The sequence below is a fragment of the Pseudorasbora parva genome, chromosome 1 (genome assembly GCF_024679245.1).
Source record: "Pseudorasbora parva isolate DD20220531a chromosome 1, ASM2467924v1, whole genome shotgun sequence".
NCBI classification, from domain to species: domain Eukaryota; kingdom Metazoa; phylum Chordata; class Actinopteri; order Cypriniformes; family Gobionidae; genus Pseudorasbora; species Pseudorasbora parva.
The window spans coordinates 68,849,343-68,869,588 of NC_090172.1; the positions used below are offsets into that span (position 1 = coordinate 68,849,343).

General features: G+C 42.5%; 1 protein-coding gene across 1 annotated transcript in view; it reads right to left on the reverse strand.

Moving 5' to 3' along the window:
• The window catches only part of LOC137076145 (uncharacterized), a 37,424-nt gene extending 23,328 nt beyond the window's left edge, over positions 1-14,096 (reverse strand). Inside the window, exons 1-4 of the mRNA XM_067445120.1 lie at positions 13,816-14,096; positions 2,075-2,220; positions 1,554-1,833; positions 1,300-1,439 (exon numbers count right to left, since the gene is read on the reverse strand). Coding sequence (XP_067301221.1) covers positions 1,300-1,439; positions 1,554-1,833; positions 2,075-2,220; positions 13,816-14,096 — 847 coding nt within the window. The remainder of the gene's footprint in view (positions 1-1,299; positions 1,440-1,553; positions 1,834-2,074; positions 2,221-13,815) is intronic.
• Between the last annotated feature and the right edge of the window lie 6,150 nt (positions 14,097-20,246).

A 20,246-nucleotide genomic window follows, 5' to 3' on the forward strand; every position in this document is an offset into this window, starting at 1 on the left:
GACTAACTGCTGCGAGGTGCATATGCAAGAGAGAGCGCGCGTCCCGGCCACGCGTGCACATTCAGATATCTGTGTATGTGCGCAATTTTCTATGCTACAGATCAGAATGGTTTTAATGGGCACCCTAAGAGATGGGTGGACTTGTTGTTCTGGGCAAGCTGGCGCCTGCTCCAGATCTGAAAGGTCACTACGGGCCTGATTCTGGGTGAAAGCAAAACTAGTGACACGTCAGTGGAAACGTGCATCAGATTAACTGACTCGAGTGGAAATTTACCATGACTGTGCATTGTCTCTGAGCCAATCAGAACCATCCACATCGCAGTAATGACGTGAATAAGACCTTGAAAACGGTATAACTGTTGGAACAATTGTATGTACGATAGGGCGAGGCAATGAGACGGTTAGAGAGGGAGTGCGGCCTACGAACTCCTTGTGAGACTTGAAGCTGGCTTCTGCTTTTGAAACTGCAAACTATTCTTAAGTAAATTTTTCTTTTATTTAATTGGAATCCTGACTCTGTCTTCATTTCTTCACTACTGGTCCTGGGTCATAAGGTGTTAACCCCTAACGAATCAAACATATTGTAATGTGTCACAAACAAATAGTTTACTCAGAACACCTCTTGAAATACGAATATAAGTGTGCTTATATATATATATATATATATATATATATATATATATATATATATATATATATATATATATATATATATATATATATATATATATATAATTTTTTTTTTTTTTGTAAGAGTGGTTAGTAAGATTTAATCTAAATGAACTACAGTATTTTCAGGTTATTTATATGACAATGTGTAGAAAAATTACCACAAAAAAATTAGTTTAGACTGGAGAGCGGTGAAAACAGAAAAAAAGGTGCAAACCAAGTTGTTGTTAGATAGCAATTGTATATGGTAGAAAATTAGACTATAAGTCAAAATCAACTTTTTGGTAATGAAATATGATCTTCAAACTTTTGACTTCTTTCTTTAATGACTACATAACACAAAACTTGTACTTTTACTTTCAGTACTTGAGTAGTACATTTTTAAATAAACTACTTGCAATACTTAAGTACAAAAAATGTTGAATACTTTTGTACATTGAACTGAAAATAAAATATTTTATCAGTAATACAACACATATTTGGTCAGTGATAACTATGAAAGAAACAGTTGTAGGCTAATTGTACAAAAATACAGATACAAATCATTTTGCACTTGTTACAGATATTGTCTTTGCTGCACACCATCTATAATCAATCATAAATGGACATATTTTCTTTGTTCAATCATACCTTGTCCATAGACCTCCACCTCGCACAGAGAGAGAACCCTTGAATCTCCAGGAATGATCAGATTCACATATCGACCCTCCATATCGTTACAAGTGTAAGTGGCCGAAACACGAGCTGGAATCCTAGAAATCACAGCACATCTACAGAGAGACAGAGAAAACTTCATTTAGACTTTATTCTTTCTGCACTTGTGTTTTCAGCCTTGAGGAATCAGGGATTTCTGTGGATATTAAAACACTGAAAGAGGGTCTCACACAGGATTGTTGTTGCCATTGTTTTCCAAAGAGTTTCCGACGCGAATCTCTGCTCCATTTATTCGTTCTGGAGCCCAGTTTCTGTTAGTGACGACCACTCTACTAACTCTGTAAGTATCACGCAGATCCAGCCTCCACCACGGGTTAGTCTGATTATTGGTTGATGAGCACGCTAACGATGATTGTGCGTAAAAACCTGGATTGAAATCAATGGCCTGTTCAGCAATCAAGCTGCCATAGGTTGATGACTGTGTGGCGCTTCTTCCTATTGCCAAATTACCTGTAAAATAACAGTATCAATATATATATATATATATATATATATATATATATATATATATATATATATATATATATATATATATATATATATATATAATTATTATATAAGCGTTTACTTTATTTTAGGAATGCACTTCTACCACATCTGTCTGGTTTTAGACTAGAACTACACTCTATAACTATATTAAAACCACTTGAATGCTATGAGAATGGCTTCAAAAATTAAAAATCTGGATTACCTGGATAAACCACATAGACTTCCACCTCAGCGAGAGTCAGAATCTTAGAAGTTCCAGGAATAACCACAGATACATATCGTCCCTCCATCCTATTACACGAGTAGCTGTAGGAAGCTCCTGCTGGGATACTAGAAATTACAGCACATCTGGAGAAACACAATAGAGTGAGTTTTAATTATTACTCTTCACTTATTATCATTTTTCTGAATTATTACTGCATATTGTATGGTTTGATATTTCCCCCAACTTATATACCATATGATGTTTTATACTAGTTATGTTGTTTGTTTGCAGCTAAGCTGCAAATGCAATTGAATCGTGCAAGTATTTGCCATGCTAATTAAGTTTGTTACAAATAGAAAATAGTTGTTCTGTTTTTATCCATCTTGCATGCGTGACGATTCAGAGAGAAACAGCATTGTTGAATTTTGTAATGTAATGAACGTTCTCGTAACCAAAACCAATATTGGTACCATTATTCATGTTAGCAGGTGATCAGTATGGTCTCATCAGTGTTTAATCTTTAGATTACTATATTGTAATAATAATAATAATAATAATAATAATAATAATAATAATAATAATAATAATATATAATTTGTTACATTTATATAGCACTTTTCTGGGTACTCAAAGCTTTTACATGGAAGGAGGGAATCTCCTCAACCACCACCACCAATGTATAATGTAATACAACAAAGGGAATGTAGAGTACTTCTTTATTCTGAAACAATGTTAATGTTGTATTTTATTGTAGGTGGCCACATTAATTCTGTGATCATAGAGGGAGTTTCCTGTGGGACTCTTGTACTGCCGCCTCAGAAAACCGATACCGTCAGCAGTCTGATCTTTACTACATTTTCTAAGGTAAGTAAACCAGTGTGTTCTGCGTTATTGGCACGTCCAATGACTCTGTACCACAAAATAATGGCAAGAAATGGCTTAGTTGTTTTCCTCACAAGAAAATAAACAGTATGATGACCGAACAAAGTACTCCTATGATTCTCTTTCTTTTAGTAAATTAAAAACAGTCCAAACTTGATGCAAATATTTTGAGATATCAGTACCCAGATGTCCATTTCTGTGTCAGGGGGTGAGATTACATTGGCTCTTATTCCAGGTGAGGTTTCTGTGTGTTCACACTTTCCTGGGTGAATAAGGAGTCGTATATTGGACCCGTTCCGGTAACACTTTACTTGAAGGGGTGTGCATAAGACTGACATGACACCTTCATAATCATGACATGACACGTGTCATGAACATGAAGGAGTTTTTATGCATCTTTATGACAACTGTCATTAAGTGTCATTCGCTTAATTATGTCATTTTTAATGCAATGATGACATTTCGGAGTTGTCTTTGTTATGACAACTTGACATAAACCAATACATCATAACCTGTCAGTGTCTTTGTCATGACAACTTGACATTACCAAGACAACATAACCTGTCATAAACATGACATAACAGATTACCAAATTTAAGAAACTACTTATCTTATAGGGTTAACCTTAAACTGTCATGTGGTTGGTTTTGATGTTGACTGAGGCCATTATAATGTCATACATTTTTTTCAGTGGCACAAGTTTAATTTGTCATTAAAATGCAATTAGGTGTTAATACGCTGTCAAATTATTTTTTAATAACAGCATCATTAATATTTTTCAGTTCACAATGTTTTATTTTATTTTTTAAGTTTCCTCCACCAGCTCCAACAGAAGGTTAGATTATAGACAATTTCAAATGTCTTAAAAATATAAAAAGGAGTTTGAGAAATAAAATCAATCATTTAATTTTTAAGACCTGCCCTCTCACAGAACTGACTCTTAAAAACACAAGGCATGAATTTATACACAGGTGACCAGCACCAATTAACGCAAAAAGGGGAAAACACGTACACAAATAATGGCCATTACACAAAATAAACATTTATATATCAACATCATATACACACATAAACAAACACAGAAAAATAACACTTTGTCAAATGACTTCACTTTATAAATTATCTTCCGATGTATAAAAATAAGAGAAATAGTCTTTAGAGCCCCACCCCGGGCTGAACAAGGAATGGTTGTGGCTAGAGCCTAGGCCGGAACATTATATATAGGGCCAACGTTTCCGCCCGAATCCCTTTTGACGGTGCACCAGCACACGGGACTCCACCATAACAAACGGAATGGTGAGAATAAACTCAAACTATTCGTTAAAGAGTGAGCGAAAGTTTAAATAAAGTATATTAAACCCAACATAACGTTGTTGTGAATTGTTTTTACTTACTGCAAACTAAATTGACATTAAACACCTAAACAAACTAACCTGACTGAGGCTCTGCCAACAACTGTTACAGCGTACACATAACCAGTGGTGCCACCATAGACATCATAGGTGTATATGTCTATGCCACTATCATTTTGAGTTATATTAATAGTTTTTAATGACTCTGTACGATTTCCTCTATGATGCCATATTTCAGGTCAAGCTAAATATTCATGACACTGTTATAAAATAATTTGACAGAGTATTGACACTTAATGACATGTTAATGACAAACTCAACTTGTACCACTGTAGTTTAGGTCAAGAAATATATTCATGACAATGTTATAAAATATTTTGACATAGTATTGACACTTGATGACATGTTAATGACAAATTCAACTTGTACCACTGTAGTTTAGGTCAAGAAATAAATTCATGACAATGTTATAAAATAGTATTGACACTTAATGACATGTAAATGACAAATTAAATTTATAAAAAAATCATGACATTATAATAGCCTAATGACAGCCAACGTCAAAACCAACCACATGACAGTTTAATAATAATAATAATAATAATAATAATAATAATAGTAATAGATTTTATTTATAACACACTTTTCATTCCGAAGAATCTCAAAGTGCAACAAAGGGAAAAAATAACAATACATGAATAACAAGTAAAAATTACATCTCAACATCATGCCGGACGCTGATGACGCTAGCCTGGTGCAAACTTCAGCCACCATGCAGTTCAAGCCCGAGGGAGACCACCAGTGAGCAGCCGACACCCAGAAGAGAGAGCAGCCGCAGCGAGCAACATCAAATGTCCTTCAAACCAAAACCAACCACAAATTCAAACAAAAACAGAAGAGAAGCGGTGAAAAAACGGCAAACAACGTCCTCTCAGTGGCTGCCAGCAATCAGCAACAGTCCCAATAGTAGCTCTGTTAGACTAGTCACAAACATAAGAAAATATAATAAAATCTAAATTTAATAGTAAAGTTAACATGATTTGTGGGTGGAGAAGCGGCGAACAGACAACGCCAGCATCCTCTCCCCCACGTTGCCTAGCAACTAATGTAATGTAAACCCAAAAAGCTAAGTAGTTTCTTAAATTTGATAATTAATCTGCTATGTCATTTCATGTCTGTTTATGACAGGTTATGTTGTCTTGGTAATGTCAAGTTGTCATGACAAAGACACTGACAGGTTATGATGTATTGGTTTATGTCAAGTTGTCATAACAAAGACAAGTCCGAAATGTCATCATTGCATTAAAAATGACATAATTAAGCGAATGACACTTAATGACAGTTGTCATAAACATGCATAAAAACTCCTTCATATTCATGACACGTGTCATGTCATGATTATGAAGGTGTCATGTCAGTCTTATGCACACCCCTTCAAGTAAAGTATTACCCATGTTCCTTATGGTTTATTGTCCATTGTGTGGTTTCAAACCAATGTGTGAATAGAGATTTTCTTGGAGTCTTTTTTGTTCTTACTGTGTTCTAGACAGAACTGGTTTGGTGGCCTTTGGCAGTCCATGGTCATTCACACCTTGGTCTCAGGAATGGAGGACTGAGGTGAACAATGGACAACTGGTGATGAGATTAGCCTGTGATCAGTGGGACATTGATGTCCTCATTCTTGCCATTCACCCCTGACAATCCAGATCAAAATTGTCACTTGTTAGTGGTTTTGTTAATACAGGGAGTGCAGAATTATTAGGCAAATTAGTATTTTGACCACATCATCCTCGTCATGCATGTTGTCTTACTCCAAGCTGTATAGGCTGGAAAGCCTACTACCAATTAAGCATATTAGGTGATGTGCATCTCTGTAATGAGAAGGGGTGTGGTCTAATGACATCAACACCCTATTTCAGGTGTGCATAATTATTGGGCAACTTCCTTTCCTTTGGCAAAATGGGTCAAAAGAAGGACTTGACAGGCTCAGAAAACTCAAAAATAGTGAGATATATTGCAGAGGGATGCAGCAGTCTTAAAATAGCCAAGCTTCTGAAGCGTGATCATCGAACAATCAAGCGTTTCATTCAAAATAGTCAACAGGGTCGCAAGAAGCGTGTGGAAAAACCAAGGCGCAAAATAACTGCCCGTGAACTGAGAAAAGTCAAGCGTGCAGCTGCCAAGATGCCACTTGCCACCAGTTTGGCCATATTTCAGAGCTGCAACATCACTGGAGTGCCCAAAAGCACAAGGTGTGCAATACTCACAGACATGGCCAAGGTAAGAAAGGCAGAAAGTCGACCACCACTGAACAAGACACACAAGCTGAAACGTCAAGACTGGGCCAAGAAATATCTCAAGACTGATTTTTCTAAGGTTTTATGGACTGATGAAATGAGAGTGAGTCTTGATGGATTGGTAAAGGGCAGAGGGCTGGATTGGTAAAGGGCAGAGAGCTCCAGTCCGACTCAGACGCCAGCAAGGTGGAGGTGGAGTACTGGTTTGGGCTGGTATCATCAAAGATGAGCTTGTGGGGCCTTTTCGGGTTGAGGATGGAGTCAAGCTCAGCTCCCAGTCCTACTGCCAGTTTCTGGAAGACACCTTCTTCAAGCAGTGGTACAGGAAGAAGTCTGCATCCTTAAAGAAAAACGTCTCGGTTACGTATGTAACCCTCGTTCCCTGAGGAGGGAACGGAGACGTAACGTCAGTGACTGACGAATGGGGGTTTTGCTTAGAAGCCTATCATCTCCGAGACTAGAAAGCGCCCAATGGCAGTGCCAATGCAATGGGCATGCGAGATTTGCATGCGTAACTCCGCTTACCCACGTGGGTATATAAGGAAGTAGCTGGCATCATCGCATTATTTTTTACCTGCTGAGGAGCCAAGTTGAACTCCGTTCCAGCGGTACAGCGAATGTGGCAACGGGACGTTACGTTTACGTTCCCTCCTCAGGGAACGAGGGTTACATATGTAACCGAGACGTTCCCTTTCGTTCAGTCACTCCGACGTAACGTCAGTGACTGACGAATGGGGGTCCCAATGCAATAACGCCACTCGGCTGTCTTCCAGTGCCCTGCGCAAGCGTTAGAACCCTGATGCAAGTTAGAACGGTCAAAGGCCTCTACTTAACGCAGGAATACCAAGGTACACTGGGAGGCATATTCCAGGAGGAGATATGCGCCAAGATGCCTACCCGTAGGGAGGACTTAGGAATACAGGTATGACCCCGGGGGGCTGCATAAGGAAGATCACTGGGGTACCAGCCGCAGGTGGATTTTTAACCCCAGGGGGTGGCAAGGTTGCCAAGAGAATACACCCGCTCAGGGAGGCTTACGGTGGAAATACACATGTGGGGGTCGCTGGAGGGGAACCATGCACATGGGGCACCTGGCCGGACACGAGTGTCTGGACTAAGGGCAGACTTACTGGCGTCGGCGTCGACAGTGCTGGAGGAGCTCAGGGCTTTCGGGGAACTCACCTGAGAAAAATATCGCACGTATCCAGTCCGTGGAGTGGAATGGCGAGCAAGCGAAGACACCTGAGCCAATCCATTACCGGCCACTAGTAGAGGCGAGTACATAGTCGGATACAGGCTCCACTCGGAGGTTGTAAAACCTGGCGAATGTGTTTGGTGTCGCCCAGCCTGCAGCTCTGCAGATGTCTGTCAGCGGAGCGCCATGTGCTAAAGCCCAAGAGGAGGCCACGCTCCGAGTGAAGTGGGCCCTGACCCCAAGGGGACATGGGCGTCCCTGCTGCTAAGCCAAAACAATGGTGTCCACTATCCAGTGAGACAGCCTTTGCTTTGAGAGAGCCTTCCCTTTCAGCTTCCCACCATAACAGACAAAGAGCTAGTCTGAGGTTCTGAAACACTGCGTCCTGTCTACGTAAGCGCGAAGGGCGCGTACTGGACAGAGCAATGCCAAGGCTGGGTCTGCCTCCTCCAAAGGCAGCGCTTGCAGGTTCACCACCTGGTCTCTGAACGGAGTGGTGGGAACCTTGGGCACATATCCAGGCCGGGGTCTCAGGATCACGTGAGAGTCAGCCGGCCCAAATTCCAGGCACGCTTCGTCAACCGAAAATGCCTGCAGGTCCCCTACCCTCTTGATGGAGGCCAGTGCGGTCAGGAGCGCTGTCTTCATAGACAAGAACTTAACATCTACTGACCGCAAAGGCTCAAATGGGGCCCTCTGCAGAGCACTTAGAACTACTGAGAGGTCCCAAGAGGGTACGAGAGGAGCACGAGGAGGATGTAGTCTCCTCGCACTCCTCAGGAACCTGATGACCAGGTCGTGCTTACTTACCGTTTTCCCGTCCAAGAGGTCATGGTAGGCGGCGATAGCGGCCACATAAACCTTCAGGGTGGATGGAGACAGCCTTCGATCCAACCCTTCCTGGAGGAAAGAGAGCACAGACCCGATCGGGCATTTCCAGGGGTCTTCTTGGCGAGAAGAGCACCAATTGACGAAGAGGTTCCACTACAACGCATAGGCCTGTCTCGTGGACTCGGCCCGAGCGGAAGTGATGGTAGCCACCACCGGAGGTGGTAGGATACTCAAACCTGCCGCGTCCCGTCCAGGAGCCACACGTGGAGGTTCCAAAGATCGGGACGCGGGTGCCACAGGGTGCCCCGTCTCTGAGAGAGTAGGTCTTGTCTCAGAGGAACTGGCCAGGGAGGGGCTGTCGCAAGGAGCACTAGTTCTGGGAACCAGGTCCGGCTGTGCCAGTACGGGGCGACCAAGATGACCTGCTCCTTGTCCTCCCTGACTTTGCACAGAACACGTGCAAGAAGGCTCACTGGGGGAAACGCATACTTGCGTAGGCCCCGCGGCCAGCTGTGCGCCAGTGCATCCGTGCCGAGCGTGCCCTCGGTCAGGGAATAGTACAGGCTGCAGTGGGACGAGTCGTGGGAGGCAAACAGATCTACCTGTGCGTCCCCTAACTGATCCCAAATCAGCTGGACCGACTGGGGATGGAGTCTCCACTCCCCAGGGATTGGCTGAACCCGTGAGAGCTCGTCGGCTGCACGGTTCAGGATCCCCGGGATATGGATAGCACGAAGGGACCTCAGGCGCTTCTGACTCCATAAGACGAGATGGCGGGCGAGTTGAGACATGCGGCGGGAGCGTAGACCGCCCTGGTGGTTGATGTACGCTACTACGGCCGTGTTGTCCGATCTGACTAGTACGTGTTGACCCTTCAGCAACGCTCGGAAGCGGTGCAGGGCGAACCGTACTGCCAGCAACTCGAGGCAATTGATATGCAGGCGGCTCTGGCTCTCTGACCAAGAGCCGGCGGCTGCATGTCCATTGCACATGGCACCCCAACCCGTGGTGGACGCATCTGTTGACACAACAACATGCCGGGAAACTCGTTTTAAGGGCACACCTGCCCGTAGAAAACTGAGGTTCGACCACTGGGTGAGTGTCTGTCTGCAGGCCTGAGTCACTGGGACCCGGAGCGTGCCAGACTGCCATGCCCATCTCGGGACTCGATCGCGAAGCCAGTGCTGAAGCGGACTCATATGAAGCAATCCGAGCGGCGTCACCGCGGCTGCAGATGCCATATGCCCCAGGAGCCTCTGAAACAGTTTCAGTGGAACCGCACTCTTGCTCTCTATCTGCCTGAGGCAAGTCAGCAGTGACTGCGCGCGCAAGCCGGTAAGCTGCGCGCACATGGCGACCGAGTCGATCTCCATACCGAGAAAAGAGATCCTCTGCACTGGGCAGAGTTTGCTCTTCTCCCAGTTGACCCGAAGGCCCAAACGAGCTAAGTGGTGGAGAACCAGGTCTCTGTGTTCGCACACCCGGTGCCGAGAGTGGCCCAAAATGAGCCAGTCGTCGAGATAGTTCAGGATGCGAACCCCTTGTTGCCTGAGTGGCGCAAGGGCTGCCTCGACAATCTTCGTGAAGACGCGAGGGGACAGAGCTAGCCCGAATGGTAGTACGGCATACTGATATGCCCGCCCTTCGAATGCAAACCATAGGAACGGTCTGTGTCGCGGAAGGATGGACACATGGAAGTACGCGTCCTCCAGGTCGATCGCTGCAAACCAATCGCATGGACGAACGCATTCGAAAAGGCGTTTCGCAGTCAACATCCTGAACGGAAGCCTGTACAGGGATCGGTTCAGGACGCGAAGGTCCAGGATCGGGCGTAACCCACCGGATTTCTTCGTTACAATGAAGTAAGGGCTGTAGAAGCCGGACTTCATCTCGGCTGGAGGGACGAGCTCGACCGTGCCCTTCGCCAGTAGGGTCGCGATCTCCGCACGCATGACTGGGGCATTGGACCCCACCATGGTGTACCGGACACCCCGGAAGCGGGGAGGAGCTCGCGCGAACTGAATCGCGTAGCCGAGCCGGATGGTCCGTGCGACCCAGCGGGACAGTCCCGGCAGCTGTAGCCACGCTCCCAGGGAGTGTACCAACAGGGTCATGCGGAGCACCGGCGTACCCTCGGTGGGGCAGCGAGGCAGCGTTACAGGCCCGGACTCGGGTGGCGTAGCGGCCCGGTGTCGGGGCGGCGGTAACAGCTGCGCCCTGACAGAGGAGACCAGGGAAGGACTCGCGTTCCACTGGGGTCTGCTCTGAGAGGGGGCTGGCGACAGAGAGGGACGAGAGCGGCGTGGCCCGGGGGCGGCGCACACTGCCGTCACCGGTCTCTGGGTGCTCAGAGATGGGTATGTCAGTTCTTTCTTTAACCACATTAGGGTGCTGCCACCCCGGGGGGCGGCAGCGGAACGAAAGATTCTCCCCCGGCCCTCCACCGGGGGAAGGAGCGGCCCTGCTGCCGTCTCCTGGAAAGAACTGCCCATCTCTGAGCTGTCCGCGTCAGGAGCGCCGCTTGGCCTGGCGTTTAGCTTCTTGCGGCGCGCTCCGCGGCGCGGCCCGGGTGAAGGCTGCTGCTGTGGCCGCGCAGGAGCGGCCGCCCCGGCAAGCATGGCTGTCAGCTCCGGGTCCGACTCGGACAATGCTGGCGCGCCCGGAGGCGGCAGCACAGCCGAATCATCATCCTCGGAGGACTCTAGCCCACCTTGTGATGCGGTCACCGACATCTCGTCCTCCTCTGGAGCGCCGAACAAAACCCGCGGACCGGCCGAGACCGAGGCCGCAGACTCCATCACAACGCTTGCGGGTACCGGTGCAACAGAGGGGGGTGTGGGCCGAGGCATGAGCGTCGGAGCTGTGTTCCACACCATCACCCACCCTGGCCACCAGCCGAAGAGACGCCCCGCGGACCGGATGACACCGGGGCCGCGGACACGTCAGATCGGGGGGTGACGGAGGGGACTCTCACTCCGGCGGCCACACGGAGATCATTGAGTCTCGACCGCAACACGGAGATGGCCATGTTCCCGCAGTGGGAACATGACTCATCCACAAGCGCCGCCTGAGCATGCTGGAAGCCCAAGCATGCCAGACAGTGCGAGTGCCCATCAGAAGAGTGTAGAGACCGGCCACACCCAGAAGCACACGGGCGAGACATCCTGAAAAGGACGTGCCACGTGTGAGCTCTTTTGTGAGAGGATTAACCTCGCAGTCGATGCCGAAGCGCCCAGGGGACCACACACCAACTGGAAACCAATCGTCTGACTAGCAGGCAGGAAGTATGTGACCGCTGGAACGTGCCGAACACCAACACCGACTGGAAGATCCTGATCGTCTCAAAGAACTGACTTAACTCAGAAGGCTTATAGGAGTGAAAGGTATGTAACCCTTGGCTCCGAAGCATTAAAACATAATGCGATGATGCCAGCTACTTCCTTATATACCCACGTGGGTAGGCGGAGTTACGCATGCAAATCTCGCATGCCCATGGCATTGGCACTGCCATTGGGCGCTTTCTAGTCTCGGAGATGATAGGCTTCTAAGCGAAACCCCCATTCGTCAGTCACTGACGTTACGTCGGAGTGACTGAACGAAAGGGAACATGATTTTCATGCAGGACAATGCTCCATCACACGCGTCCAAGTACTCCACAGCGTGGCTGGCAAGAAAGGGTATTAAAGAAGAAAATCTATTGATATGGCCTCCTTGTTCACCTGATCTGAACCCCATTGAGAACCTGTGGTCCATCATCAAATGTGCGATTTACAAGGAGGGAAAACAGTCCACCTCTCTGAACAGTGTCTGGGAGGCTGTGGTTACTGCTGCACGCAATGTTGATGGTGAACAGATCAAAACACTGACAGAATCCATGGATGGCAGGCTTTTGAGTGTCCTTGCAAAGAAAGGTGGCTTTATTGGTCACTGATTTGTTTTTGTTTGGTTTTTGAATGTCAGAAATGTATATTTGTGAATGTTGAGATGTTATATTGGTTTCACTGCTAAAAAAAAATAATTGAAATGGGTATAAATTTGTTTTTTGTTAAGTTGCCTAATAATTATGCACAGTAATAGTCACCTGCACACACAGATCTCCCCCTAAAATAGCTAAAACTAAAAACTAAAACTTCCAAAAATATTCAGCCTTTATATTAATGAGTTTTTTGTGTTCATTGAGAACATGGTTGTTGTTCAATAATAAAATTAATCCTCAAAAATACAACTTGCCTAATAATTCTGCACTCCCTGTAAACATTGGGTATTATCAGACCCTTTTTTCTTACAAAGGGAAGTGTGGACAAAGAGATTCCTGTTGTGAAGTAGGACCTCTAGTGCCGTCATGCCATTAATTTGGTAAAAAATACATTAATTTGAATCATTCTGACGGATCTTTCATTGAACTGAATCGACGTCAGAAAACACAGAAATACAGAAAAGCCATTTATCTTTATTTTTATTTACATCTGAATTGAATTGAAGAACATTTTACGTTCCTGTCAAAAGTGTTTCAAAGAAGTCTCTTATGCTCACTGCGGCTGCATGTATTTAATTAAATACAACAAAACCAGTCAACTTGCTAAATATTACTACATTTTTTAAATAGCTGTTTTCAATGTGAGTATATTGTAAATGTAATTTATTCCTGTGGTTAAAGCTGAATTTTCCTTCAGAAATCCTTAAAATACTTTAATAATGCTTTTATTTAATAATAAATGCAATAGATGCAAATAAATGCTGTTAATTTTACCTTTATACAAGTAAGCCTGGAAAAGTATAATTTCCACAAATATCAAGCAACAAAAATTTTCAAAATTGATAATAATCATATTTTTTTCTAGAGAAGCAAATCAGAATATGTGAATGGTTTCTGAAAGATTATGTGAAGCTGAAGACTAGAGTAATGATGAATTGAACTTTGATCACAGGAATAAATTACACTTTATTATATATTCACAATGAAAATGGATTAAAAAAAAAATTATAATAATAAAAAAAAACTGTTTGCTGAATTCTCTGATTCATATCACCAGGATGTTCTGTATAACCGGTCAGAGTTATGATCAGTGAACAGTGGAGGCAAACAGTTAACTGGTTCTAAAGATGCTTTATAATAATCTAAACAGTTACCAGTCAACTGGACAGAATCTCTGTAAATAAGAATATATCAGAGAGACTCACATGGGGTTGCTGAAAACATCTGGAGAAATGTTTCCGACACGAATCTCTGCCCCGTTTATGCTCTCGCTGCAGCAGTCTAGCCTGTTAGTGATGACCACTCTGGTCACGGTGTACACCTTCAGCAGATCCAGCCTCCACCACGGGTTGGTTTGTGTTGGTATATATGTACAGGTGGAGGGATTCAAATCCAGAGCGTTTTGGGGATACCAGTTGCCAGATACCACCGATTGGCTGGGTGTGCCCCATCCTGCTGCGTTCACTGGAATATTTTGAATGAACATTGTGAATGATCTTGCACATCCACCTTTAAAGATGTTGGTTTTTTATTGCGCGATGACAGTTTAAGACAGACAAGAGCCTCATTAAGAGGTGACTGTGAAGTGCTTTTTAGAAAAACAGATTTTGGTCCATCAGCCTTTTCTGTAAAGGCTGTTAATAACTGGGATAGTTTAACAACTGATATTAGACAGTGTACTACCTTTGTCCAGTTTAAATTACATTTGAAAATATTTTGAAAGGTCCCGTTCTTCGCGTGTTTTCGAAGTTTTTATTATGTTTACAGTGTGCAATATAACATGAGTTCATGTTTCGTGTGTAAAAAAAACCCAGTATTTTTCACACAATTGACTTATCTGTACAGCGCTGTTTCCTCTGTCCTACAAACGGCCTGATGATTTCCTTGTTTTATGAAGTCCTTCCTTCAGAAATACGTAACGAGTTCTGATTGGGCCAGCGCTTCCCTTGTTGTGATTAGACAGCAGCTTAGTGCACGTTACCCGGAAAGGTCCCGTCTCTTACTATAACGGGGTGATGTAAGCGCTCAATGTTATTGCAAAAATGTCTAAATTGCCTTATCAATTTGAGCCGGAGTCAGACCCGGAGAATATCGAAGAGGATCGATTACAACCTGCTCAGGAAAGACTTTTGCTGGATGTTTCAGAATGGTAAGCTGTCTATTCAGTAGTTTAAACGGATCATCACAAACACCAAGTCCTCAGCAAAATGTGCTGCACATAGTTTTAAATTGTGATTATAATTTTCCGGAGCCGAGTTAACCATAAACTGTAGCCATTGATCTCGTACAGCGTCCGTGGGAAGGCCAAACAAAGGTGATCTGACTCCGGGATGAAAATAACAGCGTTTCAATGGCATGACGACAAACACGCTCTACAAAAACAACGCTTCCTATTCTCGACCTGCGAGAGCAAAAGGACAATGCCCCCGAATCTGCGTGTTCTTGTGGGCGGAGCTTTAGTCAACAAACGGTTCTAGTGACGTCATCACAGCAGGAAGTGCAGCGGTGTAGTCCAAACCGGCTTTGAAAGGGAACTTCTGTTCAATAAAATATCTCGCTTGGCATTGAACTTTGAGCTTTATAATTTTACAGGTATTATTTATGCTCTAACAGCAACATTACACACTAACTAAAGTTTGAAAGATGGAATCGCAAAGAACGGGACCTTTAAAGGCAAGTCAGGTTTGTGATCATTAATTATACAAGGTAAACAATTTTTGAATATGTTTTTAAACTGCTTGTATTCTATTGTATTTAATATTGTATTTAATTGTATTTAATTTATTTCTGCGTTCAAATCGGTTCAAATGCAGCGCTGCCTTCCCGGAATGCTGTGGTGAAGCATTGATATCACCCATAGGAATAAAGTGGAACGGGAGAGCGGTGCGTCATAAGTGTTCACAGACGAGTGGATCTGCATCTGAGCGAGTGTTTACGGCCGTGCATTTCCTCTCTCGCTCTAGTCACGCGTGCGCACCCTACCGGGAGAAGAGCCCGTACGGCCCAGACAAGGACCTTCCGCTCTATTAACGTCAAGCCGACCCATACTCGAAAAAAACTCTCCGAAACTTGTGAGAAACCGGAAGGAGTATTTTTGACACAGAAATACTCCATCAAACGTCCAACATTAGTTTTTGAAACTTTGTCTATGTTTAGGATGGGAATCCAAGTCTTTAACAGAGTAAAAAGCTCAGTATGCAGGAAACAGCATTTCACCCTCCCTTTAAAGCACCCCTAGTTTTCATTGGATAAAGTCAGTCAATGCCTAGCCAGTGCCTTGTCAGCAAAGTTTTGATCGATGGACATAGTAATCAATCTTGAGCTACTTTATATAAACAGATGCTACTAGTGGTTACGTGGATAGGTGGAGGGCGGAGCTTCAGGCCAAAACACAACATGACATCCTCAACATCAGTTGAGGGCTGCAACAACTACTTTAAATGACAATATCCTGGCCGGACTACTATTGTCAGTGATTTAAGTATTTGAAATTAACATGATTTCTTAATGTCTACACTGTAAAAAATTATTTAGAAAAAAAGTTACCTGGTTGCCTTAAAATTTTGAGTTCATTAAAATAAAAATTTTGAGTTAATACAATGAACATTTTTTGAGATTCAACAACCTTTATTAAAATATTATTTAAAGATTTTTTAAGCATTTTGGGTAATTGTGTTTTATTTCTGATGACGCAGTGAAACATGCCAAATAGTGCTATTTTCATGATTTATCAATTTGTTTTATGTGGTTCAGATACAATAATATTTTGAGTTTCTATTTATTAAACTAATTTCCTTCATTGTATCAACTCAAAGTTTTAATTTCAATAAACTCACAATTTTAAGGCAACCAGGTTACTTACTTTTTTAAGTTAAACCAACAAAAACCAAGCAAATTTTTTACAGTGTAGTGACATATCAGGGCCATTTTCTGATCAATTGAAATACATTTCTTGCATACAGTTCCTTTAATTTTTCAAACTGTCATTATAATCATACTTTGTAAAATAAATATTAAATCCCAAATAATCCATGTAGTCACAAAAATGCTACTTTTTTCTAATGATTGAATTATTACTTTATTTTAATCTTTAGATCTGTTGGTATTTAAATTTCCTTTGCATGGGCTTTTTTTAAGTTCATGAGTTTTCATTGGCAATGTTCATGTAGCTACAAACTGTAAGGTTCAATCCCCATTGTCCATGAGCAAGTAGAGGTGGATGGCTGACACTGCCTTTGGTGAATGAATGAGTGAATGTGAGACAATATGTAAAGTGCTTTGGTTAGCATAGGTCTGTTGTTGAAACCCGTTCTCACTCCCACGGCGTCAAAATCCAAAGCATGGTCAAGTGCCTTCCGCGTCACAATGAAGACGCTAAAGGTCCCCCTAGTGGAATGGAACACCCAGTGCACATTTTTCGACGCACTGGTTGCTCCATTCATTTCAATGGGAAACCTTTGGCGTCATACACAGATGCACTGGGTATTGGGAATGTTATCTTCATAGTGAAATTTTTATTGGTTTACGATTTTGCCATTATGACATGTTGGAGTGTGAGTTTCAAGTTTAATCAGCAAGCATAATTTTATTTAGATGTATTTTTTTAACGCTATTTAGACATGTTTACGCTATTTTTTTTATCTTTAACATGTAACCCAACCCCATCCCATCCCTAAACCTACCCATTTGTGTGAACATGATATAAGTCAGGGATAATGTCCACCCAGCCGGTTGTTATCTCAGAATAAACCCCTTCAGAGTGATCAGGACCCCGAGGCGAAGCGGAGCGTCACTCTGAAGGGGTTTATTCTGCGATAACAACCGGCTGGGTGGACATTATCCCGCTTATTACACGCCTACTAGTCTCAAATAAATAATTATTAGACACAAAATATTGTCTTGAGATTAAATATTTTATTAGCTCTTACGCAAAGCTTCCGCGAAGAAAAACAGTTCCAATTGATTCCAATCGATGCGTTTGTGTCAGAAAAATATCCATATTTAAAACGTTATAAAAGAAACCCGCCTTGAAGTCTTCCATTGTAACCCACGGCTGTTTAAGCCATAAGATGGCGCCAGCGTTAAGCACAGAAGTAGAACCGGTCAAGATAACTCGCAGTACCCGGATGAGCGGTGTGTGTTATCTGGAAATAACGTACCGCTGGAATGGGTGATTGACCAATCAGAATCAAGTATTTCACAGAGCCGTGTAATAAAACACAGGATATAACATACGACAGCATCCATGAGTTATTTAAAAAGTTAAATAATCCAAGTTTTCTGAGGCCAAACGATTGATTTGTATGAAGAAAATCCCCAAAAGCGATCAGCATCTCCATCCGCAGAAAATCATGAACACATCAAATTTCAAATATTGCCGCCCGTTACGTCAGATTTCATAGTGAAATTGCATTGGCTCTCGTATGTCTTGTGACCAATTGCATCATTACGTCAGCATTGATTGTAAAATGTCAATGGCTCTCGTGTGTCTTGTGACCGATTGCCTCATGCTCAGGAGTCATTTAAATCATTTGAATGAGATATGAATGAGTTCGTTCATGGGGAAGCGGGATCATCATTTCAGCGATTAAAACATCAGGATCAACTTTGTTCTTCACATGAAGACATCGCATGACTTCAGAAGACTTGGAATGCAACATGAGTTAATACTTTTATACTGTTTTGGTCAGTTTTTTTCAATAAATAATTGTGACTGTACATGTATTTGCCTGTTATGTGTTTTATATTGTTTAGATCTGGGTAGGTTTAGGGTAGTAGTTGGGTTAGTTGCTCCAAAATATAAAAGTAGCCTTTACAAATTTATAAAATCATGTCTGCTTTTACAAACACAAATTATTAAATGGCTGTGTGTGACGCCAAAGGTTTATCATTGAAATGAATGGAGCACCCAGTGCGTCGAAAAATGATGCCTAGGGGCACCTTTAGCGTCTTCGTTGTGACCCGGCCAGCACTTGACCATGCTTTGGATTTTGACGCCTTGGGAGTGAGAATGGGTTGGTTGAAAATGCAGTCTATTTACCATTGTGTCTGCAATTGTAGAGCCCTTAAAATGTTACACAGCAGCACAAATTAACAAAAGATGTAATTCATGGAACTCACCTTCTTTTTCATCTGCCTTGATCTGAGCTGAGAAAAACCCTTAAAATGAGAAACACAGAATGATGGGCAGCTTTAGTAGACTTAAATTTAAGTCAAATCAAGTCACCTTCATTTATACAGCACTTTATATACAACACTGACTGTTTCAAAGCAGCCTCACAGTAATAAACAGAAAAATAACAGAATCAATTATCCAAATTCACCAATTTGCAATTTGTAAATTTAAACTTAACTTGGCTAATTTTTTTTTTATGGAGCCCCTAAAGGAACATTGTGATGGAAAAACACAGTTTCAATGCTTTTGCATTCTCTTGCAAAAGTTTTATGTTTGCTCGTGCCTCAGGGGAACACAAATCTTTTGAGAACCCGGAAATGTGTTTAATTGTTATATACTTTTTCCATCACAATGTTCCTTTAGGGGCTCCATAAAAAAAATGAAGCCAAATATGAGGCAAGTTACAATTTAGAGCAGAATTTTAGTTCGTCTCCTATTTGGTGACATTTGCATCATACATACATCACACCTACCCAGATCTAAACAATATTAAACACATAACAGGCAAATAAATGTACACTCTAAAAAATGGTGGGTTAAAAACAACCCAAGTTGAGTTGAAAATGCACCGACCCAACAATTGGGTTGTTTTAACCCAATGGTTGAGTTGTTCTTACCCAGCAATTGGGTTGTCTTAAGCAACATTTAACCCAACCACTGGGTTAAAACAACTCAACCATTGGGTTAAAACAACTCAATTGTTGGGTCGGTGCATTTTAAACCCAACTTGGGTTGTTTTTAACCCAGCATTTTTTAGAGTGTACACAATTATTTATTGAAAAAACTGACCAAAACAGTATAAAAGTATTAACTCATGTTGCATTCCAAGTCTTTTGAAGTCATGCGATGTCTTCATGTGAAGAACAATGAAGTTTTTCTGTTTTTATTTTTTACTTCATCATGTCCTTTTATTGGCTCTGTATATTTTTTTGTATATTTAGAGCTGCACTATTAATTATTAAAAGAATGCAGTCTCGTTTCAAACACCCACATGATCTCATTCCTAAATGACAGTGATTCTCCTGTGTCTATTAAACCTTTGACAAAATCAAACTGGAATATTCAGATCTGTGTTTCCAACCTTAGAGTCTCACTAACTCTGTTACAAATATTAAAATGATCACAGAAGAACTGGGATGAAAGTTTATATTTTTATATAAACACTGATGTATATGGTTGCGATCAAAATAGAGCAGCAAATCAACATGTGAAAGTAACTTGTTAATTCAAACAATGATTGTATCGATTACACCGTTACATCAGTAGCTGGCGACGAGTGTTAAAAATGTATTTGTCATTGAATCATTCAGTCAGAGATTCGTTCAATAACACTTACTCATCTGGTATAATGGAACAAGTGAAGTCTTTAGGAGTGAAGGAATCATTGAATCATTCATTAAAGAGATGGCAGCAATTAACATTTTGTCAGAACCCCTAGTAAATGACGTTATATTGTTTAGT